General features: G+C 53.7%; 9 protein-coding genes across 9 annotated transcripts; 7 read left to right on the top strand and 2 right to left on the bottom strand.

The window, feature by feature from the left end:
- Nucleotides 1-884: 884 nt before the first annotated feature.
- Nucleotides 885-4,703, top strand: P153DRAFT_368955 (uncharacterized protein). The gene has a single exon (XM_033668652.1). The coding sequence runs from the start codon at nucleotides 1,273-1,275 to the stop codon at nucleotides 4,231-4,233; it is 2,961 nt and encodes a 986-aa protein (XP_033521325.1). The 5' UTR covers nucleotides 885-1,272; the 3' UTR covers nucleotides 4,234-4,703.
- Nucleotides 4,704-5,766: 1,063 nt separating this feature from the next.
- P153DRAFT_399016 (uncharacterized protein) lies at nucleotides 5,767-10,311 on the bottom strand (the record flags this gene model as incomplete). The annotated part of the gene is made up of 1 exon (XM_033671693.1): nucleotides 5,767-10,311. One exon carries the CDS (start codon nucleotides 10,309-10,311, stop codon nucleotides 5,767-5,769), a length of 4,545 nt encoding a protein of 1,514 aa, XP_033521324.1.
- A 1,951-nt stretch (nucleotides 10,312-12,262) lies between these two features.
- P153DRAFT_359257 (uncharacterized protein) lies at nucleotides 12,263-15,220 on the top strand (the record flags this gene model as incomplete). The annotated part of the gene is made up of 1 exon (XM_033666855.1): nucleotides 12,263-15,220. One exon carries the CDS (start codon nucleotides 12,263-12,265, stop codon nucleotides 15,218-15,220), a length of 2,958 nt encoding a protein of 985 aa, XP_033521323.1.
- A 1,101-nt stretch (nucleotides 15,221-16,321) lies between these two features.
- P153DRAFT_296544 (uncharacterized protein) lies at nucleotides 16,322-17,962 on the top strand (the record flags this gene model as incomplete). Its single annotated transcript, XM_033664091.1, has 1 exon — nucleotides 16,322-17,962. One exon carries the CDS (start codon nucleotides 16,322-16,324, stop codon nucleotides 17,960-17,962), a length of 1,641 nt encoding a protein of 546 aa, XP_033521322.1.
- A 1,661-nt stretch (nucleotides 17,963-19,623) lies between these two features.
- On the top strand, nucleotides 19,624-20,517 carry P153DRAFT_266986 (kinase-like protein; the record flags this gene model as incomplete). The annotated part of the gene is made up of 2 exons (XM_033662874.1): nucleotides 19,624-20,185; nucleotides 20,288-20,517. Coding segments are annotated over 2 exons (792 nt in total), but the record flags the coding sequence as incomplete, so codon positions are not given.
- Nucleotides 20,518-21,152: 635 nt separating this feature from the next.
- P153DRAFT_296700 (mitochondrial import translocase, subunit Tom22) lies at nucleotides 21,153-21,780 on the top strand (the record flags this gene model as incomplete). The annotated part of the gene is made up of 3 exons (XM_033664105.1): nucleotides 21,153-21,240; nucleotides 21,348-21,637; nucleotides 21,721-21,780. 3 exons carry the CDS (start codon nucleotides 21,153-21,155, stop codon nucleotides 21,778-21,780), a joined length of 438 nt encoding a protein of 145 aa, XP_033521320.1.
- On the top strand, nucleotides 21,646-22,385 carry P153DRAFT_73230 (uncharacterized protein). Its single transcript, XM_033673368.1, has one exon. The coding sequence runs from the start codon at nucleotides 21,817-21,819 to the stop codon at nucleotides 22,252-22,254; it is 438 nt and encodes a 145-aa protein (XP_033521319.1). The 5' UTR covers nucleotides 21,646-21,816; the 3' UTR covers nucleotides 22,255-22,385.
- A 77-nt stretch (nucleotides 22,386-22,462) lies between these two features.
- On the bottom strand, nucleotides 22,463-23,664 carry P153DRAFT_297070 (uncharacterized protein; the record flags this gene model as incomplete). The annotated part of the gene is made up of 3 exons (XM_033664135.1): nucleotides 22,463-22,573; nucleotides 22,628-23,278; nucleotides 23,335-23,664. The coding sequence occupies 3 exons, from the start codon at nucleotides 23,662-23,664 to the stop codon at nucleotides 22,463-22,465; spliced, it is 1,092 nt and encodes a 363-aa protein (XP_033521318.1).
- A 251-nt stretch (nucleotides 23,665-23,915) lies between these two features.
- Nucleotides 23,916-26,247, top strand: P153DRAFT_321784 (6-phosphofructo-2-kinase/fructose-2,6-bisphosphatase-like protein). The gene is made up of 4 exons (XM_033665156.1): nucleotides 23,916-24,227; nucleotides 24,310-25,486; nucleotides 25,535-25,711; nucleotides 25,768-26,247. Exons 1-4 carry the CDS (start codon nucleotides 24,214-24,216, stop codon nucleotides 25,996-25,998), a joined length of 1,599 nt encoding a protein of 532 aa, XP_033521317.1. The 5' UTR covers nucleotides 23,916-24,213; the 3' UTR covers nucleotides 25,999-26,247.
- The last annotated feature ends 1,183 nt before the right edge of the window (nucleotides 26,248-27,430 follow it).

Here is a 27,430-nt window from a genome sequence, read left to right as displayed (position 1 = left end):
GGCCACCGCTAAAGAAGCGTAGTAGAGCGTAGTAGAGCGTTGACAGGCATCTTGACGGGACAGGTTGGACATGACAGACGACTGACGTCCAGGAATAACCCACACTGGATAGGAAACGTCTGGTGGTTGATTGACAAGCAGAACCTCTACATGATGGACGAGCGACTGGGAAATGAACAACAGAGCCCAGCGAGACGCAAGACGTAGCAACTATACGACGGCCATGGCAGACATATGAGAACAAGCAAACATGATCGACAAGTGACCTAAATCCGGCCCGCGACAGTAGCGTTCCCGGCAGCACCCTAGACGCAGGAACACCATGTGGGCAGGGGATCTGGCATGTTCGTCTCAGATCCAGGGCCAAACATGTCGTTGACGTCGGATGGAGTGGCTCTTGACGCGTGCTTGACGTCTACGAGTCTACGAGGCCCAGCGGTGGTGATGGTGGACGGTGATTGGCGTCTCACTCAACAACATGTGGACTCGAAACGTGGACGCGGACAAACGCCCTCAATACTTGATACCCCAAGCCTGAGGCAGCACCAGACAGACGCTCGCCTGGCAACACGATGGCGTCGTCGCGCAGCAGCACGAGATGGCCGTAGTGGCGGCGGCGTGCGGCTAGCCCCCTGCCACGCCAGCCTGCTTCGGCGGCCATCAGACCATGATCATACGATCGCAGTGCAAACCCCGGCGAGTGTTGCAGCGCTGTGTCCTCCCGCCCTGCAGCAGCACCGTCCTGCAGTCATTCTGGATTCTGGACCGCACAGTGAACGGCAGGCTCCGCACCGTCCCGAATCGCGAGAAGCTGGTGGGCGAGAGGCATGACCTGATTCCGTGCCTCGTTGCAGCTGGTAAGACGGCCCCTTCCCTACCACCACTCCCTGTCGCGCCTGCCCGTCGCGGGTATACCTGTTGTGCCCGTCGTGTCCGTCGTGCCTGCCTGTTCTGCCCATCCTGCCTGGCCTGCTGGCCTGTCCTCGCTTTCTGCTGCCGTCCGCGCGCCGGCCAGTCCACACATACACGCACGCACACACACAGCTCAGCACAATGGCCTCAGACGCCCATGGCAGCCCCGACTACGGGCTCGAGCTGGAGAGAATCGCCGTGCGTGCTGCGAACCGCACCGCGCTCCCGTGACCGCTTTGCTGACATGGCGTCCTGCTGCAGGTTGGCCCGTACTGCGTCTTCGACGACTTCAAGCTGCCCGCAAGCCCCCAGCGCCGCCCCTCGCCGCCGTCGCCGCGCCGCAATACGAATACGGGCAAGATGGAGGACCCCATGCTGGCGAGCAACTACCCCTTCAGCGGCATGCGTGGCCCGTGGTTCACCGCCCCGGGCGACGACATGGCGCTCGTCGCACCCGCCGACGACCTGAGCAACTGGAACGAGTGGATGCACTACGACCCCGCTGCCGTCTCGCAGAACCCCGACGCGAAGCTGCCCATGTCCGCCTACCCGCGCCCCGCCCAGCAGCAGTCGCCCGTCTTCGACCCCCGCCAGCAGACGCAGGCCATGGCGTCCAATGCCATGGCCACCGCCGCCTCCCTGTTTGCCCAGTCCAACGGCGTGCCCTTTTCCTTCGGCCAGAGCGTCGACATGCCGCCAGCCTTCGACTTTAGCGGCAATGCGTCGAGCTCCCCCGTCGCCGCAGACGTCCAGCAGCAGAACGGCTACTACTCGCCCTCGATGTGGCAGCAGCAGCAACAACGACAGCAGCAACAGCAGCAGCAGCAGCAACAACAACACCAACAGCAGCAGCAGCAAATGGGCGACAACACCCTCTTCTCGTCGTCTCGCTTCGACCAGCAAGCCTTTGCCGCCCCGCCACCAGCAATCTCCACACCCAGTCTCCACCACAGCCCCAGCTCCCTCGGCCATGGACCAGCCAGTTCGTCGTCAGCCCACTCCTCGCCAGAACCCATCAGCAGCAGCAAGAAGAGAAAGGCATCGTCCGATTCAGACGAGCCCGACGACTCGACACGATCAGGCAAGAAAGAGCGGTCACAGCCACCCAAGAAGACAGCCCACAACATGATCGAGAAGAGATACCGCAACAACCTCAACGACAAGATTGCCGCTCTCCGTGACAGTGTACCGAGCCTTCGCGTCATGTCACGCCCTAACGGCACAGAAGAGGAAGACGACCCCGAGGATTTGGAAGGCCTCACCCCTGCGCACAAGCTGAACAAAGCCACCGTCTTGTCCAAGGCCACCGAGTATATCCGACATTTGGAGAAGCGTAACAAGCGTCTGCAAGATGAGGTTACCGCTTTGAAGGGACGGGTAGAGAGCTACGAGAAATTGGCCATGTCTGGGTCCATGTCAATGCACGCAGCCGTCGGCACCCCTGATAACGCCAGATACCACAAGGAACCGTACACGCCAACGCATGGAATGCCAATGTCTGGCCCTCCCCAGGGGATGATACCCGTACCGGATAACATTGCCGCCCTGCAACGAGGACTGCCCCCACAATCACACTACGCGCCTGCATATCCACCCTACTCCGGTGGAACCAACCGCTCAGTCATGCCTGGACCTCCAATGGTCAATGGACGACGCGGCGGAGCAATGGCGGGCAAACTAATGGTCGGCGCGCTGGCTGGTCTGATGGTCTTTGAGGGTATGGTCGAGCACGAGCAGTCACAAGAAGAGCCAGGAGGTCGTGGTCTGTTTGCACTGCCAATCAGTCTCCATCACTTTCTTGCCCCGCAAGCTTCGTTCGGCGTTTCAACGACTCAGATCCCCATCGTCAAGCTCCTTCTGATATTTGGGGCTTTTGCCTACCTGGTCATGCCATTACTCGATTTCAAAGCGAAGCCAAAGAAGAAGGCCGCGCCCGCAGTTCTTCTGACGCCTGCACCATCGCTTGCATCTCCGGTTGAAGTCCGGCGAAAGGCATGGCTAACGGCAATTCAAACTGTGTGGGTTCCTCAGCACAACTTCATCCTCGAGGCGGCAGCTCTCGGCTTGAAGACCCTCAAACTCAGTACACGAAAAATCATTGGCTGGGAGTGGTACGCACATCTCACTGGCATTACGAAGGAGCAAGAGGCCGCCCGTGTCAAAGCCTGGACCATTGCACTCGATGCTCAACTCACAGGAGGTGACGCAGAAATCAGCTGGAGTCGCCTAATTCTTTCCCTGGTGGCATCAGGTACATTGCCAGATACACCAGCAAGTCTCATGTTGAAGGCTTTGCACATCCGAGTGCTTCTTTGGGAAATCGGCAATGCAGGTCTCAGTTCGTGGTGGATCGACCACTTTAGTGCCAAACTGGCAGAGAGTTACTGGAACATGGCTCGCAGCGAACACAAAATTGCCGCAAATACAGCATCGAATCAGGACAGCGAAGCGGAACGTCTTCCAGAGCACTTGGTTGCTCTTCTTGAACGACAATGTGACGAAGTTTTGGTCCCTGCAATTGTACAACGCGCGCACAATCTTGCTTGGAATAGGCCAAGTGCCGAAAAGACGGACGTTGACCTTTCCATGGATGGCGTTGTGGAGGACTTTGACATATGCTCACCATTGGATGCACTTGCCGCTTGGTATTCAAGCACCGTGCTGAAGAAGGGCCTTGCGGATTACCTCGGTAGTAAGGCTGAATCGCCCAAGGAGGGTGTCATATCCGACTTGGAGCTTGCCCTTCGATCCTCTCCTCCTAACTCGCAAGCTCAAGTACGAGCTCTAGTCGCCCAAGCAGTTGTGTTCGACGACGACCGCAATGCACGCATCGCAACAGCCCTTCGTGCGCTACCGGTACTACCAGCACCTCAATCGAAGGACGTTGGCTTCATGAACTTGGTCGGCGACGGCTCAGTTGCGGTCGACGTCCGCAAAGCCCTTACGCTGGCCAAATGCCTTTCTTTTGCCGAATCGTCATCTGCACAAGCGCGGCACCCCGGCATCTTCGTCGTCAACAACACCTACTTCCCCGAACCCACCATCACGCTGCTCAGCTTTGTCGCAGGCTACCGAGTCCTAACACGCTTCATGCAGGATGCCACACTTCATGCCGAAACTGGCTCTGGACTTGAGCGCATCGCCGCTTCGCTGCGCACGTGGGTTGGCCACGAGACGGGGCGGCGTAGCGGACTGTCAGACAAGGCGCGTCGTCGCATTGTGAGGAGTTGTCTAGATGCGACCAAGGTGCTTGTCGGGCTTGCTGAGCGGGGCGACGAGGTTGATGACGGGTATGTGAGTGCTAGTGCCAAGGACGATTAAACGACCGTCTTTTGGCATAATGCTCAATTGGTTTTAAACATCTTACCACAGGCGCGGAGTTTCTGGTCAACACAAGGCTTCATTGCCTGTTTTTTTTTATACGGCGTTGGAATTCAAACGGAGTTTTACCTACTGTCGGAAGGGATGAAGTTGGGACCTTTTTCTCTTCTTCTTTTCGCGTTTCGCCAAATATCTTTATCGCCTTTTGTGTCCTGTAGATGTATGCCCTCATGAGGCGAGGCTACTTCCATGTCGCTATCAGCGAGTATCTCCTTTTCTTAGCTTCTTCTTCGTCTCTCCCCCTTTTTTTCCCTGTGTAGATGAGTGGCTATTTTCGATACCACCATATATACCTATCAAAGTACAAAACACAGAAATCACGCATATTGTCAATCAAGAATTGAGAATTGAGATGGTGTATTCGTTGGGATTGTTTGTGTTTGCGCGTGACTTGCTGGTGAATGAATGAATGGATGAATGAAAGAATAAATGGCTCACACTCGCTTCCCCCGCGCAACGCTATGTCTTACACACCCTTCATGCCCCCAACGCTCAACGTCCGACGTACGATGTAGTGAACCCCGCTCAACTTGATCCAGTCAGTACACGTCAGCCTCGTGAAAAGAAAATCCCACATACCATAAACTATAAACCATCATTCAAGAACCGGGGAAACGATCAGCGACCAGCGCTCTCATCCCATACCCTCCTCGACGCGCAGAACAAGCACGCTCACATGACTGCGCACTGCATGCCGCCCATGGGTGTGTGTGTCGTTTGTGGCTGGGATTTGTGCGGTCGTTTGCGGGATGGGCGGCGTGGTGTGGATGTAGATGTAGATGTAGTTGTGAGTGTTTCGATGAGGGTGGAGAGGGTGTGGTGATGTGATGTGAGGAGGGGTGTGAGTGTAAGTGTGTACATTTCGATATGCTTCTGGAGTTCGAGTTGGGCAAGTCGATGAGTGTAGATATCGATGGGTGACAGTATTGCGAATGTGAGCGTGGATATAGCAAATAGAGGTTTAGAGATGCAAAGATCAGGGTGGTTGGGGGTTATATGTCTTCATGGCGGCTTGCGTGCGTGCGTGCGTGCGTACTTTGCTAGGTATTGTTGTGGGCGTACACATTGTTCGTTGTGTCGACTGGTGGTGTTGGGGATGAACAACCGTTAACTGGTTGCTATTGTTCCCTGTGGCTCCGAGGAGGCGCCGAGATGTGTGTTCTTGTGGGGGGGTTCTTTTGGGGTGAGCTGGGGTGAGCTGGGTACTGGGCACTAGGCACTGATGCGGTGACGTTGTGCTCTTCAAGAAGCCAAACATGCCGCAAAGAGGTAGAGATATCTAGCTGTACATATATGTCGAGACAAGAGACGAGTGAGGATTTGGTTGCACTGGTGAAAGGGGACATGATGTGGGAACGCGTAGCACAACACTGAATTGTTCTGGGGGTCATATGAGAGCGTGCATTTTTGTAACAGTGACATGGTGCGTGTATTGAAGATCCTTACAGACCTCTTGTGAGAAGACCGAGATCCTCAGGCTACGCTGTACGCACTTTGACCACTACCACCACCACCACGATCACCCCGACCACGATCTCCGCCGCCTCGACCTCCTCTGCCACCACGATCACCCCTACCACGATCTCCGCCACCTCGGCCTCCACCGCCTCGACCTCCACCGCCGCCTCGACCTCCACCGCCGCCTCGACCACCACCACCACGATCACTCCGACCACCACCACGATCACCCCGACCACGATCTCCGCCACCTCGACTCCCATCGCCGCCTCGATTTCCACCGCCGCCACCTCGACCTCCCCTAGCCTTCTTGGGTGGTGGTGCGAGCCCATCTTGAGCTACACCACTAAAGTCCGCATCCAACGGCTGTGGCACAGTGTTGTAGTTCGAAAGGGAAGGCCTCGGAGTTTCGCCGAAAGCGTTTTGGTGGACGTCGGTTGTCCGTTGGGGGCGATCTGGCTTCGGGCCTGCCTTAGAAGAGCCACCTTGACCATCGATGACGTTCTTCTCCAGACACATGCTCTTGAAGTACCAGACGAGATTCAAATCTCCATCTCCCTCCCGAGGTCCATTTCGCTGTGGGTTGTTTACCGCGTCCATGATGAAATTCATTTCAGCCGCCGAGACCACACTGTTCTTGATCATTAGCGACCTGAGATAGCTGAAGAACTTACCGTATCTCTGGGAGATCTTGTGCCTGTCCTCAGACATCTGTATCAGAGCCTGCATACCACCCACAACATATCGCCCAATACGCTGACGCGAGAACGAGACGTTGATGCTGTTGTCATCGGCTGTAAACCCAATGGGAACCACACTGTCGTGGCCTGGTCGAAGCTCTCCATTGTTGATGACAACTGAGAAGAACACTATGTCTCTCTCCCTGCCTTGGGCCTGACCCGTTGAGGCAACCATGATGAGATGTTGGTCGGTCACATTCTCCCGTGTCAGTCGTTTGCGGATCTCGATGGCTTGACCTTGGTAGGCAGAGACAACTCCAATAGAGGCCGAAGTGATCCTGACGGTCTGAAGATGGGGCTTCTTGATCAGCTTCTCATGCACCTTTGGATCGGGCACATAACTGAGCATGTCCTTGATCAACCAGACAATGGTCTCAGCCTCTTTCATGTTGACTTTGGAGGTGGTACCGAATGCGGATTCATCCTTGCCATTGACGTCGAGTGCGATCTGAACACGCGAGCCCTCGTACGAGGATCGTAGGCGGTCTTGCCAGTACATACTCACAATCGCACGTAGATCCGACAACATGTCTTTGCAACTCGCGTGAGCCTCAAGACCTGGCCGACCCATGGATTCTGGATAGAACCCTTTCGTGAATTCGTAGAGTTCAGGCAGCATGCGGTAGCCTTCGTAGAGAACACGGACGTCGTGAAGTTTGCGGTGATCCTCGGCAACTTCCTGGAATACGTTGCGAGACAACATGCTATGCCCGAGATTAGAGTCTTTGGCTGCGAAGACACCTTTGAGCTGCTTGTGATCCCCAGCCAGTATCACCTGAAGAGTGCTGTGGGCAAATGCACCGAACGGCACCATCATGCCGGCAAGAGACTCATGCGCAGCCTCGTCCATGATGATCAACTGAGGCGCAAATGCCGCAACAAGAAGAGGATGCGCCGACGTGGAGTTTGTACAGAACAAAACATTGACATGGTTTCGTAGATAGTACACACCAAGGTTCCACTCCAAGTTCTCGAGATCCTGAAGCTTCTCTCGCCGCGCCTCGCGATCGTGAATGTAGCCAATGTCCACGCCACACTTGACGTAGGCCTGAGCATCATGGTGTTGAGGATGATCTGGAGTGCTTGCCCACTTTTCAATCATTCCGAGAAGTTTGCTGCCAAACTCCCAATCCACGTCTCGAGTCGCTGACTGGTTGGTGAGGGCTGTACGGGCGTAGCGAATTGCTAGATTATCAGCGCCAGCCATGGCATCCGCGTCCGCGCTGCTCATTTCCGGATCCTGGTTCACAGCCTGCTGCTTTGCCTTGTCGTCTCTTGCCTTCTTCATCTTGTCGACCTTTGCATATGCGCCGGTGAAGTGAAGGTAAGACTCCTGTGGCACGCGGGCATCCTGCTTGGCGGTCTTGTCGAACTTCTCGTACAGGTTGTTCACAGCCTCGTTGTGTGGAGCCAAATACAGGACCTTGCAGCCTAGGGGGACGATTGCTTGGCCTATGGTATCCACTGTTGTCGACTTGCCTGTACCAGGTGGTCCATGAATTACGACCAGACCAGACTGAGAGGATTGAACTGCCATGACTGAATCCGTCTGTCCCTTGTTCAACCTGCTACCCTCTGGTTTCTCGTCGAGGTATGACTTGTAGTCTGCTGACATCGGAGCCAGATTAGTAGCCAAAGCGTTGGTGTACAACGCAGGTACATTCTCGTCGAACAAGCAAAGTGCCTTGAGATCAATGCCGTCACCTTTGTTGGAGGAATCGATGGCTTGAACCTGTTGCACTCCACCCATCTGTCGAGCAAATGGGACCGAGTCGATGACATAGCTGAGCCATACCGGGTAGGAATGGCCTTGACTGAGATGCTTCAGAGCCTTCTGCTTACCATTCACCACACAGGCAAATGCAGCATTGTTGTGGAACATGTCTGCAGTAACTGCTCCACGGAACTTCTGCTGTGTGGCTGGTGTTGGGGCCGCCGGTGTAACCAGATCAATGACCAGCTGGAGCCTCGTTCCAAGGTCAGGCATCTTGATCCCGCGTTCTCCCGTTCGGGCATTGTTGGATAGGAAGACCTGGACAATGTACGTTCCAGACGATTGGTCGTCGTCCATCTTCTTGAAGATACCCCGGAGAAGGGTCTCACCCCCAGTCTGGACAAGCTCCATCAGGGCTCGCTTTTGTCGAGCTTGTTCGCCCAAAACGCCGAGTTTCAGTAGGAAGGCTGCTTCGTCAGGGTTCGGGTACTGCGGGAAGGCCTTATGCGGGACCCAGTAGTAAGGCTGTGGGTTAGAATACGATACCTTTCCGCTCTTATCTACCGTCTCCTCGAACTGCCACGTAGTGACTAACCAGCGTGGAACGGGAAAGTTGTATCTAGGCAACTCGGGCTTGAGGAGGTCGTCGGGGCTGAGCCCTGCCTTCGCAAGTCGTAGCCGGTAGTACCAGAAATTGCCATACTCCTGAGCCAGTCCGCCGACCCGCTTGAGATAGTCAACGAATTCTACCAGCTGCGCCATTGACTCTGGGTTGCTAACCCGTAAGTAGATCGTCATCATATCCGACTTGTTGAGATGCTGGACCATCAGATCTCGAGTTAGTGTCCCTGCCAGTTCACCCTCCTTGTGTGAGCGAACGAGAATCTTCTCAACCTCTGCAACAGATACTCCGGTCCATACTTGAGGCTTTCGCTTGAGGCCGATGTTCAAGGCAAACAGCTTGTTTTCGTCGGCCATTGTCCTCATGTGAGCCATATCTGTGTTGCCTGACTTACCGACAACGTCAAAGTGAGTACCAACAGGCTCGGTCGAGGTGTTGATGGCTGCAGTTTTGTCGTTGTCCCAGGAGGAGTCGACATCTCCAGAAAGATAGAGGCGCGTGGATATCAATCTCGCAGAACCTCCCTCTTTGGTACCGTCCGCTCGCGTGGTGATCTCGATGTTTGGCGACTGACTGTCAGAACAGAAAGAGACCTTGATGACGTCCTTCGCCTTTTCTACCTTCGGTGCTGGTTCAGCAGCAGCAGTCCGCTTACCTTTGCCCTTTTCTTTCGGAGCAAGCTCGTGGATGTGTCCGACAAAATTGCCCGTGCTCATGGCTTCCATCGCTCGAAACCCTAGGACACATTCTAACCTGCCCTGTTTCTTCATCCAAGATGGCTGCGATGGGGCTGTGTCGGAGCCCCGAAGGCTGAAAATATCGTCAGTTCGCATCCCAATGGTTGAAGTGATCTGTGTCATATCAGCGTAAATGTCGCTGTCCTGATCCATGATCTGCTTGCGGATCGAAGCAGGCAGTGAGCTCAACTGAAACAGCTTATGCTCTTTAGGCACAGTAGGGACTGCCTGCGTCTTCTTCTCCTTGTGCTTCGGACGCTCGGGCAACTCTTTGGATTCGCCAGTCCCAGGATTATCACCCATCTCCGTGTCTTCGCCAGTCACAGTCTGCACATCTTCCACGACTTCTGCCGAAGGCTCAATCTCCATGTCTTCGCCAGTCGCAACCTGCACGACTTCTTCCGAAGGGTCAATCTCCATTTCCTCTTGAATGGCACCAGAACCACTAGGCTCGTCACCACCCATCACTGCGCTGGAAGGCTCGATCTCCACGTGGGTTTCCATGTCATCAGTCTCATGATAGCCCTCACCTACTAATGGGTCGAAAGGCATGATGTCCTTATCTTCCTCGATGGCATAAGACCCACCACGAGACTCATCAACTGACGACACGTCGGACCACTTCAAGGTGTCATCGTGCATGGTTACGGACTGCTCGCGGGAGTTGCGCACATCCTGTGCTTCGCTAATAGATACTTCCCCAGTAGGAGAAGGGCCAGAGGCCGGGGAGGCATGTCGGTGAGACATGGTGTGTATAGGTGGAAAGAGGCCAGCAATATGACACTCTTAGAACCCAGGTTATTAGCCCAGGTGTACTGCCCAGTCGAAGCTGAGTCAGGTTCCGGCACTGCAGTTCAAGTCCGAAGACAAGACCACAGATTGGGAGTGAGACGGAAGTCTCGCTGAGCTATTCGGAGCTCAGAAACCTATCTCGGTGAGATGCACCGAGAAACAGCCCACTTACACGGGGGGCACCTATCAATGGTCACAGAGAGCGTCAGCTGGTGGAGGCGCGTATGCAAGCACACGGCGCGGTCAGAAGTGCAGTTTGTGATGGGGAAAAAAAGGTGTGGGCGAGCGGCCTCGAGAGTTTGTGGCAGCTGCCAAGCCCTAGGCCAAAGGTATTGCCGGTCTCCGGCGCCAGGAAGCCCAGTGTGGGGTGAAAGATGCTTTCACTGATGCCGTCACGGATAGGATGGTGAAGGAGGACTGTAGTGCCGTTCGTATGAAAGCCCCTAGACGTACCCAAACAATCACCAACGCGTTTCCAGTGGATATTTTCACCCTCTTAAGGTGGATGTGGGACTTGATTGCGGTGTGAAGGAATATAGATAAGAAACAATACAAGTATTCTTTCACTCTTTTTGTCTTCTGCCAACCAATAGGACCATATACTGACTTGAATACCTAATTCTGCAAACCTGCAGTTCTCAGCCCGCCCAGCGCATCGCTTCGATTGGGACATTCTTTCCGCATACCACCAGCAATGAGCCCCAGACCTTCTCTCAGCTTCTCCACAAGCTCAAGCTCAATGGAGCCTCCCTGTTTCAGGCCTTCGATTATCCTGTCAGGATGCATGGTTAGAACATAGCAAACGCCAGCAATAAGCCCCAGACCTTCTCTGAGCTTCTCCACAAGCTCGAGCTCGATGAAATCTCCCTGCTTCAGGCTTTCGATAATCCTGTTAGGATGCAAGCTCGACAACGGAATCTCCCTGTTTTAGGCCTTCGATAATTTTGTCAGGATGCTGGTCAGAACGAGCAGAGCGTTGTGCCACGAACTTCAGGTTGAAACGAAGGCGCTCACCACGAACTCACAGTACATACAGCGGTGTTAGCAGCGGATGCAGATAAACTCGGAGAAACGAAGAGATGAGTATAAGACAGCTGTTGGTACGGTTAACGAGTATCATCAAGTCACCGTGCAAAGAGTTCCAACTATCTCTTAACAGATGTGAATGCCTGTCCACGAGACGCTTCACTCACGTCTGTTTCTCCTCAATCGATTGTTGGATATGACAATCACGTAGTTGTAAGGAAGATGTGTAGTCATCTCAAAATGTTCCACTGACCTTCAGGAAGGGCATTGGGGAATTTTGGACAGACACCGGTTCTAGATTTATTACGACAACCCTAGTCATGAGACATAAGATGTAAAGTACAATATCGGTAGGTTGAACGCCGTTCCCTGGAGAATCTCACTCACACTCTTGAGACTCGCAGTACGCCACATTTGCCTCAGCAACCCAGTGACGTGGTCCAGCACAATTCAAGATAGACCGAGGAAAGATTTTGTACATTGTGGTTTAGAAGACGGTTTTCTATAGACTTTGAATTGGAATGTTGCATCCCTTTGGAGCAGTTGATCACTGTTGATGTGTGCGACATTGGCCGGCCGCATCGTGACTTCTTCGCTCCTACCTCAACAGCGGCGGCGCCTCGTGCGATGCCCCACTCCGCCGCTCATATGCACTTTTTTTCTCTTCGCTGCTCTCCTTTTCTCTTCATCTCCAAAGCGATGAAATGCGGGCAGTATTACGCTGCCATGAGCCATGACTGAACTTCGGGGAGCATAATCAGGCGTCTACCCGTGTCAAGTAGACAGAATCCGCGAGCTTGCTCAAGGTTCACTCACAGATTTTCTTCGGAAGGTCTTCTAGCTGCGCCATATTGCTGGCCAGCTTCCACCTATACACACCATGTCTACATCTCGTAGCCATGACGGATCCACAAGGGGCCGTAAGCAAAGCGGCGATGGTAACCAAATACCCTCGCCTCCAGTCAAGCAGGTTCTGCCCTGGGAACGTATGCGCAAGACCCATGAAACGGGGCCTGCAACATTTGAGTTTTGGGGTCGACCTGGCACGAGCAGTTCAACCTTGCAGGCCGTGCAGTCTCCGACGAAGATATCGTCACCTCTGCATGGACAGGGCTTGGAGACTCCCTCGTCAGATAAAGTGACTATTGTGTCACCTCCTGTGGCTGATCAAATGGTCGACTTGCCGGGCGAGCAAGAAAGCGATGATTTCCCCATGGCCATGGAACTGGATGATTTTTCGGTGCCGCCGCCTGCAGAAGTCACTCTCCCTCGATACGAGAGTAACATGAGCGTGCAGGATTATGCCGACCGCTGCCTTCCTGCTCTACTCCAGGCAATGAACCTGCCAGCTGCGTCCGTACAGCAGTCTTCTTCAATGGCGAGAAAGCTAGCAGAGCTGGTGCAACTAGCACTGTCTCCAACCTCTGGTGCGACATCCGAGCCTGCCGGCCACGGTACGAAAGGAGATCCCATTGACGTGGAGTCGCATGTTCCCGACACTGCCAAAGCGGAGAGAGAAGCTGTAGAGGATTCCCAGGAAGCCATGGAAATGGCCAAAAGTGCAGCGAGCTCACCAACTGCAGCTGCTATCTCTCAAATCCAGAGGTTAGTTGGTGGGTGCACTGACTCCATCAAATTGAAGGTGTACCCGGAGCAATATCAGTTTACCACAATCTCAGAGGACAGCTTCATCGCCCCTGAAACCGCAGTGTACATGAGGCACGTTCGGCGCCTGGCAAGTGGCCGTCAACTGTGCGACTCGATCCTCCATGCCATCTCTCGTATGAAGGCTCCGTTTCGCAACGTATTTACCGACACGCTTGGGTGGACAGTGTACGACAACCGGGTGCTGTTTCCGATGAGCTCCAGCGAATATTTCCGACATCAGCCGCTGAACAAAGACGGTTCATCTGATGCAGAGCAGTATCTCATGTTCCTGTTCGATCCTACTGTCACGCTGTTGATCTGGATCCTTGGCTACAGAAACCACTGGGTTACCTGCACTGCCACACCAGACGGCCGCGTCTTGATTTACGATTCTGCGGGATACAAACCTGACGTCGCTGAGAGGCGGGCCTTGCATCAGATCACAGCCATGACTTCTAGTCCGCACATCCAGGAACAGTGGCAGAACCATCAATGGACGGTACAGTTTGGACCTTGTCCAACACAGCGAAACGGCAGCGACTGCGGTATTTTCGCCCTTGAATGCGCCCTCGAGTTGTTTCACCATGGAAGAATCACCACCACAGGCGCCACGCGAGACTGCGAAGCAATCCGGATGAGTTACATTCAACTGGTTCAAGATGGCGTGCAGGCCGCAATCGACCAGGACTTGTTTGCTCCAAACCTGGCCAGTGTTGGCCAAGACAACGGCGCCTTCGATGATAGCTCCGACGAGTATCAAGGCTCCTCCGACGGCGACGACAACGACTGTGACTTCATGGATGTCGATGATGTCGGCGACGACTCTAATTCCAATGAATTCGATAGTGTCGGCGACTGCGACGTGAAGTCTACTGTACGACCCATCGATTGGATGGCCAAACTGCCCATAGCTACTGAATTGGATGTGGAACAAGCCAAACGGCAAAAAACGTTGTGGACGACCAAGTATGGACCCTCTAGATCTCAGACTACATGCATCTGGAATCAGCCTAGACGAACAATAAATCAGGTGGTTATCTCCTACTTGCTCACATGCCCTAACGGAAGGGCCCCTTACAGTAAAATCAGGGAAGTACTGGAAAACACGATAGACACCCGTAGGAGATTATCAGAAACGAAAGGTAGCGGCTTTAAATCCGTCTTTTTATCTGGAATCAAGTGGACAGAGTTGACAGGGAAATACCACAGGAGTTCTGCTGAGCCAATACCGTTAATGATTGTAAGCGCGAAAGGTGAGCAACAACCATTACAAAGGACTTTGGTAATTGTACAGATAAGGGCCAGTTCCAATCCTGATCATGAAAAGGCCATGCATTTACTGGAGCGGGGGCGTCAACTTCTCGAGGCCTTCAACGACCGCGTCCCAATTCCTACGGGTGTAACTTCACATCCTTACACGGCAGCTGACCTCGACAATTTCTACCCTCGCGAGCACGGCCATATAATCCATCACATGTGGGGTATTTCAAGCAACGACTTCCTACTTGTGGAGCAACACAAAGCTTTACATTCACGTGTCATGGATCATTTCCACCAACTCGGGATACCACTTCACGTCATAGTTGTGGGTACGGGTGCAGATGGGCTCAGTACTAACAACCAGTCATGGAAGAAACTATCAGAGCGCTGGCCAGGATTCTCAATCGATGTCTGTTTATTGATTCCAAGGCCCTCTGCGGTCTTGGATTACCTACCAGCCCTCGCATCTTGCGCGGATTCTTCTCTAGCAACAATCTATGCAAGTATTCAAAGCCTGTGTACAGCTTTCGAAGCTATACCAAAACGTCAGGTCGATGACGGTCCAGACATGTTCCTTGCAGACCGCAGCGCTGCAAGAGACCTCTCGCTTGCTGAAGCTCTTGTACGTCTATTCCAGTTGGTGTACGATTATAAAGAAGAATCCAAGGCATGGATCAGGGGCGGATATGTTGAGCTTGCTGGTGATCGACCAGCGGCTGGGTTGTACCAAGAGCTTGGTTTGCATCTCCAACGGAACTCCTTTCGGTTGGGTGCGCAAAAGAAGGCTCCTCGGGCTCGTCGGACTAAGCAGCCTCCTCCTCTTCCTCGTCCACTAACGAAGAAACAACATCAAAATGAGCTAGCACGTATTAGGAAAGCTAGAAAGAACGAAAATAACCCGCTCTTCAAACAGCGAGGTCCACGAGTCTAGGCTCAAAGGAGTAAGGCGCTATTTACCAAGAGGGGATCGGCAAATCGTCATCCATTCCCATGGGCAGCGGTTAACGAGCACGCACATGAGAGGCGCTAAGTCCCCGTTCAATCAGCTAAATAGCGCTGATACGAGCTAACTTCTCAACTAAGTATAGACTTTCTTGGCATTTGCCTGCCCCGGTTAAAACACCATATTCCTCCTCTATTTCCTGGCCAATTTTGGTGAGAAATAACTTTTTTTAGTGACAGATGGGCGGAGAATGTAACTTTCAGTTAATTGCTTTTTTTGGAATCGAGGATTTTGCGTGAAATTGAGGTGTGGGGATTACAAAAGAGTGTCTTACGTGTCGTTAACCGCTGATTCCCACGCCCTCTGCAACGCAAACGGCGTCCTGATCGCGAGCCTATCATCGCGCTGCCGTTGTTTCAAATAGCTGTAGGCGATCAGTCAGTCAGGGGCGCACTGGCACGCTAAGGTGGGAACAGCACCGAATCCATGATATAGCGCGCACGCCTCCTCGTCCAGCCCAGCGCTCGCTCGTCCGTCGCTTGTCACCTCTTCTCCTGGCCCACCGAGCTCTTTCCCCTTCACCCCTCGCTCTCTTCTCTGTCCCAGTGCGGTTTCTGCATCTTACCACCAGCCTTATCCATCCTAATCCTCTCTTTCGTGAGCACGCGCCAGCCTCGTCGCTCTTGTCTGTGAGAAGAGCCGCCAGCCGACTCCTGTCCGCCTCTGTCTGTCTGTCCTGCCCCGTCCTGTCCAGAGCTTCTGCACGACTCGCGCCTGCTGCTTTCGACAAGACGCCCCCACAGACTCCACAGCCGCAGACTCCTGTTAATAGCCCCAACTGCATTACATCGCCCATCGGCCGGTTTTCGATCCAATACTCTACCTTACACCACGATCACAACGATCCTTAATCACGTAATCGCCCTCTGGTCCCGCGTCTGCCTTGAGCAAACGCCTGTACATCTCTCGGCCGCTTCCATCTCTGCTTGCCCTCGCATCTCCTCTTCCATTCTGTATCCTTTCGAGCGCGCTTAGCCCGCTCCTTTGTTGCAGCCTTACCCTTTGTTCCCCACGTTTTCCACACCCACCATGAGCATGGACGCAGGCGGTCTTGCTCAAATGTCCTACAACAACTTCCAGGCCGGCGGCATTGGCATGCCGTCGTCGAGCTTTGCATCTCGAGGCAAGGGCGCTGCGCTCAAGCGCCTCAGCGTCGCCTCGGCACCAAAGGTTGCCCCAATTGCTGAAAACGAGGCCTCGACGCCCCGCACGAGCCGCTCTCATCTCCTGGCTGGCCTCCGCACCGCCCCAAAGACGCCCACGTCAGCCATGCCTCCCGCGTCGGCTCCGTACAACCAGCGCCAGCACAACATTGGTCCTCAACCTGGCAACCGCTACCCGAGGCAGGGCTTTGGAGCCAACCAGGGCGGTCCCCAGACTGCCATTGGATCTGGTTTCCCCAGCACCAGCCAGTACAATCAGCAGCACAATCAGCAACAGCAGCAACAGCATAACATCTACGATCAAGTCTTGGCCCCTCCCTCTATGCAATTCGACGATGGCGACATGGATCCCAACGTCGCGGCTCAGCTGCTGGCTACCGAGTTGTACCTCGCTCAGAGGCAGCAGCAGCTCCAGCAGCAACTTCTCGCTTTGACCTCGCAGCAGTTTGGGGGCATGAACATCAACGGTGGCATGCGTCAGGCGCAGCAGTTTGCTTCCAACCAGTACACACCACAAGTGAACGCGTACGGCCAGCAGCTCCAGAACACCCCGCTGATCCAGGAGACCGGCCAGCCCGGCATCTACCTCGTATACAACCAAATGACCGGCCAGTCCCAGTACGTTGTGGACCCTAGCTTCCAGCAGAACGACATGCATGCGCAGTCCAACATGTCGCAATCTCCGCCCCCGCCGACTCCGGGCTTCGCACCATCGCCACCAAAGCTCGACACGCCAGTTCTCCACGTGTCCCCTCCCAACGAGGTCAATCCTAGCCCATGGGGTTCGCGCAGTGTGTCTCCTCCCAAGAAGTCGGGGACGCCGCCTCAGGACGTTGTCCCGCTCCCACCACCTTCCGCGAATGCCTTCCGTCGAGGCCACAAGAAGGGTCTGTCCTCTCTTGCTCTTGATACGACCGCTCAGACGTCCGATGGTCCCCGATCTGCTCTTATCCGTCCCGTCGGCTTCCCAGCTACTCCAATGACCGGTACATTTGGACCCGGTCAAGCACGAGCCGGAGAACACCCGATCCGTCAGCCCCGCGGCCCTCCCTCCATCGATGAGCTCAAGGCCAGCCCCACCACCAAGCATGAGGGCAGCAAGAACTTTGCTACCCGCCAACGACGACAGGCTGTGAGCAATCTCGTACGCGCTGGCATTGGCCGTCGTGGTCACCGAGACGGTAGCGGCAGCGTCTCTCCTGTCAGCGAGACGTTCCCCTCATCTGACAACGAATCCGACAGCGGTCGCAGTGGTGGAAGTGGCAGCCTTTCCGGCAGGCCTAGCATTGGCAGCCTCCGCGCGGTAGCCAACGGTGCGATCGGCTCAGAGCGTCAGGCTTCGAAGGAGCGCTCTTGTGACCGTGCCTCCGTCAATCGATCTTACACTGCCAGCAGTGTGAGCAGCGATGATGGTGCTTCTACCGGAGGTGGTCTCGTCGAGATTCGCGCAGGTACACCCAGGCTCATTCTCACCAGCGCCGAGAAGCGAAAGAGCACACTATTTTAGGAAAATCAATTACATTGGGAGATGATCTCCTGCGGCAGCATTTGAATGCCCAATTCTTACGGCCCTTTTACGACCATTTCCTTGCTGTTTTGCGGAGTGGTGCATGTGGTGGATCCTGTTCTGCGCCTACTTTGGTCCTACGATTACCCTTCGTCTCTTCTCACGTCTTGCATGCCATGACTGAGATAGATCCTCTTGTTTGAACTTCTTGTCCCGAACATTTACGCAACTGATTTTTAATGAGCATGCGGATGGCTTCTCTTGTGTTATCTGTTTTTGCTCTTGAACCTTCTGGGGAGCCCCACAGCAAGAAATGGACACAAATGCACATCCGACATGGAGATTTGCCGCGGACAACGACGAGCTCTGCGCCTGTGGCTGGAGACTCATTGCACTCCTTGAGCATTGTTGCTATTTTTTTCTTTGCTAGCGATTGAAAGAGGGGGGGGCATGTTTGCGCTGTTCGTTCTCTACTGTTGTAGGATGGAGTGAGTGGAGTGGGGGTGGTACGATTCGATTTCAATGCAACGGAGTTGGAAATGCAAAGGATAGGAAAGAAATGGAATGGAATGGAAAGCGTATGAGTAGGTTTATATAGGTGGAAGGACCTACATATGCTATCACACTCATTTCACTCAAGTATATATTGTTTTTGAGCGCTGTGATGTATTACTACAAGATAACGTGCGTAAATTAATCTCTCAACTCTTTGTTCAGTCTGTATCCAATCCTCATAAGATGTTCATAAGATGTGCCAGTCCAGTACAGTCCAAGCTCGTCGATCAACGGCTCCCGAACGGATGGCTTGCTTCCTCGAGCAATCTTCTTGAGTCGCGGCGGCGTCAAACCGTTTGATGATCGACGTGTACGTGCAACGGCGATCAACGTGTTTCTCGCGTGGGGGATTTGATTGGAGTGGTAGGTAGGGCTGGGGTCGCCTTGCTATTGTTGTCTCACGGCGATTGGTGGGTAGATGGGGTGTTTTGATAGGTAGATTGAGAAGGGGATGGTGGTTGTTTCGCGGCTGAGAAGTGAGAAATGAGATGGTGTTGGATGGGTAGGGTAGGGTATGGCATAGGGATTGGTCCATTTAGTTGCACTTTTTCGGTTCTGAGTTGCCCGCGTACGAGGAGATATTTGGTAGGTTGGAACGGCGTTTGTTGTCTGTTTTGTTCGTCTGTGGTTGTGTGTGAGCTTGGAAGCTCATAAATGTAGTTCACTTTTTCTCGCTCTGGAGCCTGTGTCGCTTGACGAGTCTTAACTTACTTGTCAATATTCAAGCAAGTAACATCGACGCAATCAATGGAGAAGAATTAGGTTGATCCCCGTTCTACAAATTGAGGACTATATTTTAGGGTAGCTTATGACTTGATGTATGCGCCAACCGCAGTTGTTCTGCGACGCCAGAAATTATGCTCATATATGTCTTGGCCAAGTGGAAATTATATATGGCGTAAGAATGGTATGCTGCTGGTTGTGTTGTGGAGCAGCGTCATGGTGGAGCAGTCGTTCACGATGCGGGGCAGCTTCGACCTGTAAACACAAACACGAAACTTTCCCGTCCACGACGCTCTCCTCTCAACCACCATATACCGATCCCAGCTCACCTTCGCGCCGTCGAGCCTCGTACAAAAATGACGGAACCCTCCACCGTCCCACCAATAATTCCTCCTTCACCCCCGGAAACCGCTCTCCCCCTCCATACTCTCCCGCCGCCCTTCTCGTCACAAAACCTTACGCAAATAACCCAAGGCGCGGAAGCTCTCGTCTACAAAACTACCTTTCTCACCCCACATATTCCAGTCGTTGTCAAATATCGGCCGCCAAAACCCTACAGACATCCCACTCTCGACCGCCGATTGACGAAACAACGATTACTGGCGGAAGCGAGGAGCTTAGTACGCGTGAAGAAAGAGGGCGTCAACGTTCCGGGGGTACTAGGTGCGGATCCAGAGGCGGGGTGGTTAGTGTTGGAGTTTGTAGAGGGAAAAACTGTAAGGAAGGTGCTGGATGGGTGGGCAGAAGAACATGCGAAGGAGGACGGTGGGGGAGAAGAGAGCAATGGGAGTGGGAAGGAGGAAATGTTGGACCTTATGCGCAGAGTGGGACGTGAGGTGGGGAAACTGCACAACCTGGGCGTGTGTCACGGGGATCTGACGACGAGTAATATCATGTTACGGACACCCTCTCCTCCATCGACGCCTCCACCGCGACCGGCAGGCCGTCCAACACCATCTGCGCTCCGAGAAGCAGCGATGAGTGGCATAGATCCTCCTTCCATCGAACCGCCATCACCACCTCCGCCTCCACACTTTCTCGCTGGAGATATATACCTGATCGACTTCGGGCTCACAACTTCTACAATAGCAGACGAAGATCGCGCTGTTGATCTTTACGTGCTTGAACGCGCGTTCGCGGCAACACACCCCGCCGCAGAACCGTTGTTCCAGGAAGTCCTGAGTGCATATGGAGGGAGCTACAAGGGCGCAAAAGCAGTGCTAAGGAGGCTGGCGGATGTGCGGTTAAGAGGGCGGAAGAGGAGCATGTTGGGCTGATGGAGAAGGTATGAGGAAATTAGAGGAGTAGAAGATAGCAGCCCGAGTATTGGCGTCGTCGTATCGATGGAAAGAAGGGGTGATACTTCAATGATAGTGAAGAGACTTATATATTAGGCGATGTGATGAGCCAGAGCTATCGTAACATTCATCTGGTACATTGAGAGTTTGGAGAAATACGAGCTCTGTTCTATTTCATCACCTGCTGCTCATGAAAATCAATATCTACATTTTTTGAACATATATAACTGTTTGCGCGGGTGGTTCCAGAATATCCAATCCTGTGCTTCAATATTGTTCATAGAGGAAGTGACTGACTTTTTCGAAGACAACGAATAATGACTTTCTCTCACAGCCAGCAGCGACACACATTCAGAGAAAACATGACATTTTATTCTTGCAGTACATCACGCATGTTCGTGAACCAGTCCAGCCGTCGCGTGCACATGCTCGTCATCCACCCGGCGAAACCCCGGCATGGGCCAAGCTCGCTGAACTTTTGATGCGATACGCAACCACTCCATTCCGTCAGCGACGACATCAACCACCGGCACCAACCAACCCACCATCCACCACCACCACTCTCGAACCCGACCCCCCCAAAGCCACCAAATCGCCGAATCCCCACCGCCAAAATGGTCAAGCTCGAGGAAGTCGTCGACGAGGAGTTTGTTCGCGAGCAGAGCGGCCCTCACGATGACGACGACTGGGACACAGACTCTGGTACATTTCAGCCCTGCCACTGCACACAATCTCCCCACCATACAATTAATACGCAACACACACACATACACACACCGAAAAGCGCAAGACTAACCCCTCCACAACAGAGTCAGACACATCCTCCATCGTCTCGGCCCCTCCGGACGAAAACTTCTTCGAGCGCCTCTCCGCCCTGCAAGACATGATCCCCGCGTCGACACGGCGCTCCGTAAACTCCAAAGTCGCTACCGTCTCGTCGTGGTTCAAGTCGGGCCTGGCCATGGGCGGCAAGACGCTCTGGGTCGTGAGCACCAGCGCGCTGCTGCTGGGCGTGCCGTGGGCGCTGGCGTACAGCGAGGAGCAGATGATTGTCGAGCAGGAGAGGCAGGAGATTATGAACCAGCGGGCGCAGAATGAGGTATGTTCTTGAGCTTTTTTTTGTGTCTTTGGGACATGGCATTGCATTGTACCGGAGTACGCTGGCTAACAGTGTGGGTTTAGTTCATGGCGCCGGGTACACCGACACCGGGACAGCCGCAGGGCGCGAAGCCTGCGTTGTAGAGATGCTGCGTCTTCGATCGTATATGGTGAGCTTGCATGGATAGCGCTTTGACGACTGGCGCCGGGATTTCTCGCATTTGTTTTACTAGAGGAGGTGCAATGATGAGGGAAACGAAGCATGGAATGTTATGCTATGCTATGTACACCATACAAATCGAGGGAGCGATCTCTCTACGATTTCTTGTACTATATTCTCGACTCTTCACCAATGCAAGGCGTCGCACTCGCATCCCAACGGACCCTCATGCCGTCCCCCACACTGCGTCACGCTCGCTAGTGCACTTCTTCACACCCGCACTAACAGTCGTCTATCCCATGATTGTTGTACATCAGATTCTAAGCGCGCACGCTATGCTACGACCAACCACCACCACCACACATCATATACGTACAAAACATGCCACCCTCCATCTGGCGACAACACAAACACACACACACACAATCGCGTCGTTTCCATATCTATCAGATGCGTAGCCCATTAGATGATGACAAAGCGCCTTTTTTTCAGCTCGGCTCAAACGTGTTGATGAGATGGTGTTCTTTCGCTCATGCAGTACCCTAACCAATCGTTCCACCGGATATCATGAGAGCGAAAACTAGACGCGCTCCAGAAAAGTGATAATACAGCAAAGAGAAGAGTTATGGGAGTATAGTCAGTACATGTCATCTTCAGACGCGGCGTCTAGAAGGGGATTGCGCCAGCCTGGACAGCGGCGCCGGGGATCTCTTGCTGTTCCATGACAGCCTCGTCGGCGGCTTCTATCGCGACGGCCAGACCGAGCTTGGCAGCTTGCTGTGGGGTTGTCAGTTGTGCAACATGCGCGGCGTGTTCCGGGGGTTCACTTACTGGGCCCTGCTTGTGGTCAATCTCGCCAGAGAAAGTTACGCGGATGGGCGGCGCAATCATCTTCTCCAGCAGACACGAGACCTTGCCCTGGTTGTCGATTTGCGCCCTGAAGGACGACTGGCGGAAGTCGTATTTGGCACCAATGGTGACCTGGCCCTCCTTCTGGGGACCTGCCATGGGGCCTCCAGGACCGATGCCGGCAAAGGCGAGGTTGCAGTTGATGCCCGTCTCGACCTTGTCGGTCAGCCTGCGCCAGTAGGAGGCCTCTAGCACCCCGCGATCCGGGATGATCTGTCCGCACGCCATCCAGTCGGCAGCTCTGTATCGCGCAGCGTACGAGACGTTGAGCTCTGGTGGGTATGCGGTGGCGGGGCGGCTCCAGAAAGCGTCGATGCCGAGGGACAGCCTTGGTGTGACGGCTTGCAGGTAGCTCGCCATGATCATGCCGGTTATGCCGCCGTCGAGGAGGGAGGGGTTGACGGCCTTGAGCGAGGCGGAGAAGTCGGCGCCGGTGTAGTCGTTCTCCAGCGAGACCATGTTGCCCTGCGATGTGAGCTGGACGGCCGTCTTGCTGACAAGGGCCGACGTCCAGCGCCAGTTGAAGCGACCGGAGAACTGCAGGTCATTGTCGAGACTGCCCTGCATGAAAATCTAGTCGACGTCAGCGACCAGGCACTGCAGTGCTGGGACAGGGCATGGCAACGCACCCTCGGCGACCCGTAGAGGACCATGTATGAGTAGGGCGGCTGCAGCTGCGATCCCATGGACAGCGAGTGGGCGACCTGGAAGAGCGGGGCGGCGCTGAAGGCCTTGGTGAGCTCGGCCCGCAGGCCAGAGAAGCTCGAGTTGTTCAGGAAGACATCGCGCTGCACCTCGCGCGCAATGCTCTCTACCACACCGGGATTGGACAGCCCCAATGCCTCTCTCCGCTCCTGAAATGCCCGGTAGACATCCCCTAGCCGGCCGTAGGCGCCGTTGTGGGAGAGCACGTCGTCGACCGCTTGCTCCTTGGTGGGCATCACCTCCACGGCGGCCATGGCTATGATGAAATTAGAGTGTGTGTGGGGAGCCTCGTACGAATCGTCGCCGTGCACAGGACGAGATGGCAGTGTCAGCGGGATGGGGTGGGGGCGGGGGTGGCTGATAGTCCGGCGTGGTCGCTTCGTCGTCTTCGTCGTGATGATGCTCAGTCGTGCCCTCTGAAAATGTTCCCATGCGATGACTAAGCCCACGCTAACAGCCCAGTCGTCATACCTTTAGGGTACCGATAGCAGATACGGCTGGCATTGTTCCCTTTCTCTGTGCAGCTTCCTCCTGCACTGCTACCGAATCCTCAGACTCAATCGAGACATTCTCTGCTTCTGTGTGTCGCTGCACAGTCATCCTTCGCCAATTGCCGCACCTTGTCTGGCATTGCTCGGCAAACACATATCAGGCCCGGAACCCCAGTTCGGAAGTGAACGGCGCTTTGGAACCACCTCAACCTCATCCTTCCATTTTGAAATCTCGAGGCTGTGCCTGTCTTTCCTTCTTGACCTCTGTGTATTTTCCTCTTGTTTCTAGACTCTTGAAATTGTTTTGCAAACATGGACACCCTACTGTAAGTGCAATTACCCCGCCTTGAGCTGTAGTAGAGGCATCGAAGCTCGACGTTTGGTACTTGAAGACTCACAGTTTACCAGGACGGCGGAGATCTACGCCAACTCGCCCCGCTTTCGGCGGCGGTCGAGTACTTTCGTCGATGGCATCCATGATATGCCTGAGAAGGAGGAAATGGCCCCTGCCCAACTTTACAGCACGGAATCTGGCCGACTCTTCCACTCTGGGCGCATTGTTATTGCTACCGTTGGTCTGCCTGCGCGAGGCAAGACACACACCTCTGTCGCTGTTGCGCGCTATTTACGCTGGCTTGGTGTCAAGACTCACGTGTTTCACTTGGGAGACTATCGTCGCGCTACGCTTGGCCCTGAAACAGATGTACCCGACGACTACTTTTTCTTGAACGCATCACCGCAATCTGTGCTTCTGCGAAACAAGATCCTAAAGAAATGCCGCGACGACATCTACCATTTCTTAGAGAACGAAAAAGGTCAAATCGCCATCTATGATGCGGTAAACGCTATCACTCAAGGCCGCAGGTCGCTTGCCAAGGAGTTTGCCAAGAATGGCATTCAGACAATTTTCATTGAATCACACTGCACGGATGAGCGCATAATCCAGGAAAACGTTCGTCGAGTCAAAATCTCGTCTCCTGACTACAAAGGCTGGAAGGACGAGGATGCGGTTCAGGACTACCTGGCGAGGATAAACTCGCGGATACCACACTACGAAACTATGGAGGAGCCTGACCTGCATTGGATTAAAATGATCAACGCTGGGGAGCGAGTGGTCGTCAACAATTGCGCCTTCGGATATCTATCACAACGAATTGTCTTTTACCTCCTCAACCTGCATATCAAGTCTCGGCAGACATACTTTGCGCGTGCTGGAACCACACGTGAGGAGGACTCGTACAAGGCCGATGCAAGTTTGTGTCCAGAAGGACATGATTACGCGAAGAAGATGAGTGACGTGCTGCTGGCGTACCGTGAAGAAGAGAGGAAGAAGTTGATCGATCAAGGAGCGCCGGATGCTGCGCTGAAACCACTCACAATATGGACCTCGACTCGTCGGCGTACCGTTCAAACCTCAGAATATCTTGCGGCGATGGGATACCGTGTTCGACAACGGTCACAGATGAGCCAAATGAATCCCGGCGTCTGTGAGAAGATGTCAGAACAAAAGATCCGACAAGATTTCCCCAATGAGGTCAAGAAGCATGAGGCTGATCCCTATCACCATAGATACCCAAGAGCAGAGGTGAGGATTAACTTCGTCAGCACAGATACAATACTAACAATACATTAGTCCTACCACGACCTTGCAGTCCGTATGGAACCCATCATCCTCGAACTCGAACGTGAGGAGAATGACTTGCTCATCATCGCCCACGAATCTGTTCTACGCGTGCTCTACGGTTATTTGATGGCATGCAACGCAGCCGACATCCCCAAGCTTGAGTTTCCCCGCGACGAGATTATCGAAGTGAGCTCTTTACCTACCCAACTCCGTTAACTTCACCGCGCTAACAATCTCCCCAGATCATTCCCTCAAGCTACAATAATGTCGCAAAACGCATCAGGATACCCGATCTTCCCCAAAAGATGGTTCCCGGTAGTCCCGAAGACATCCAGATCCCCGTCGCTCCAAGCGGCGCCGTAAGTCCTACGCCCGGGCTTGGCACGCCCAAGTTAGAACCTGGGACTGAGAAACCAGAATATTCTCTTCAGCCTCTGAACCTGAAGAACACGCATATTAATCCGTCTGAATGAGCAGGTGCAATATCGATATCGGTATGGTTCCACGTTCGATAACGAGAGGGCAAGTCAGCAGACGGACTAGGATTCGGAGTTGGACGACTGACGATTGGGATCATGAATGACTATGCGTATGAGTTTTTGAGTTTGTGTTTATGCAAGTAGAGGTCTGGATGGTGAGTTGATAGCGTTGCGAAAGAGTTTCGATTCTGTACAGGCTTTGCGGCGCATCGCTATCCATTAAGAATACATTATTACATCTCGTTGTACGTCCTACTCATGGTGGTCTAGAGAAAGAGTAACGAAAGACAAACAGAAGGAACCTTCGATACATTCCTACCATTTCCCTTCCAGTCCTCATTACAACTCTACGGCCGTAATGCGTATCCAGGAAATTCACAATTAAACCCGATCGCCCAACCAGGATGTCACCGGTGTGGTCGGCGGCTGGAACAAACGTCCAGAGCACTACGAGCGAATCGCCATCCTCCAGCTCTCACATGAGAAATTCACACGATATACCCCAATCCTGCCTCGGCTTCCTATAACTATTTCCACTCGTACGTAGGTTCAGTCTCTGATGTTTAGTGCAAGAAATTTGATTAAGTGAGGTTCCTGGGTCAGGTCGTGCTTTTCTTACCCCGCGTTTTCCCCGCGAAGAGCCCGTGAAAGGCAACATGTCCGTACCAAGGGACACGGACATTGATAAATCATCCATGAGTATACATGCATACCCCGGCTATTAGCCCGAGATGAGGATTTGCAAGATGAAAGGAGCAGCACGAGGGCGATTGTTGTATTGATCCTCCTGCGTGGCAACGCCGTCATGGCATTTCTTATCTTTACACGTCATCTGTATTGAGGGTTTTAGGACAACATCGCGATCGACAGGGCAGGAGACAAACAGTAAACGCCAACGGTCTTTCACATGCATTTCAAGAAAAGAAGGGCCGACCTGATTCGTCGATGGATTGCACCGGCGGTCCACCTGATGTCCTCCTCCACACCACACTAGCAGCGACGGACGCATTCTCGACAGGCTATCCCAACTTAGGGTATTTCTCCTGACTAGAGCTACGGAAGCAACATGGTTTAGGACAGAAATAACAGTTTTTCCCCCGCAATTGCGGGAACACCGCAGGACTGGCTACACAACGTAAGGGGGTGAGATCTGCTATTCGGCGACTGGGGATGCCAGCCTCACATGGGTGTCTCTGCACAAACGGCAGGGCCGTAGTCAGAATCTGCTCCGTCAACATCACCTGGACTTGTTCGACTTTGTTTTTATCCGGGCAGTCTGCGGGACGGCGGTCATGTACTAGAATTTGTGCTGGCTTAGGACGAGGATATAAAGCTACGCTGTCACACGGAACTTCTTCAAGGCAGCTATTGGATTCAGCTCCTCTCTCTCTACTTCACCAATAAGAGAAATAGCCGGGGATATACG

The sequence above is a fragment of the Dothidotthia symphoricarpi genome, assembly GCF_010015815.1.
Source record: "Dothidotthia symphoricarpi CBS 119687 unplaced genomic scaffold P153scaffold_16, whole genome shotgun sequence".
NCBI lineage: Eukaryota > Fungi > Ascomycota > Dothideomycetes > Pleosporales > Dothidotthiaceae > Dothidotthia > Dothidotthia symphoricarpi.
Note: the sequence above shows the minus strand (reverse complement) of the source record. Positions and strands in the feature narration are given on the sequence as shown.

Bases quoted from the DNA above. Each gene is read 5' to 3' on its own strand.
- P153DRAFT_368955 (XM_033668652.1), top strand. From the start codon at position 1,273: ATGGAGGACCCCATGCTGGCGAGCAACTACCCCTTCAGCGGCATGCGT.
- P153DRAFT_73230 (XM_033673368.1), top strand. From the start codon at position 21,817: ATGGATAGCGCTTTGACGACTGGCGCCGGGATTTCTCGCATTTGTTTT.
- P153DRAFT_321784 (XM_033665156.1), top strand. The intron at 25,487-25,534 runs GTGAGGATTAAC...ACAATACATTAG, and splicing joins ATAGATACCCAAGAGCAGAG to TCCTACCACGACCTTGCAGT. The intron at 25,712-25,767 runs GTGAGCTCTTTA...CAATCTCCCCAG, and splicing joins CCCGCGACGAGATTATCGAA to ATCATTCCCTCAAGCTACAA.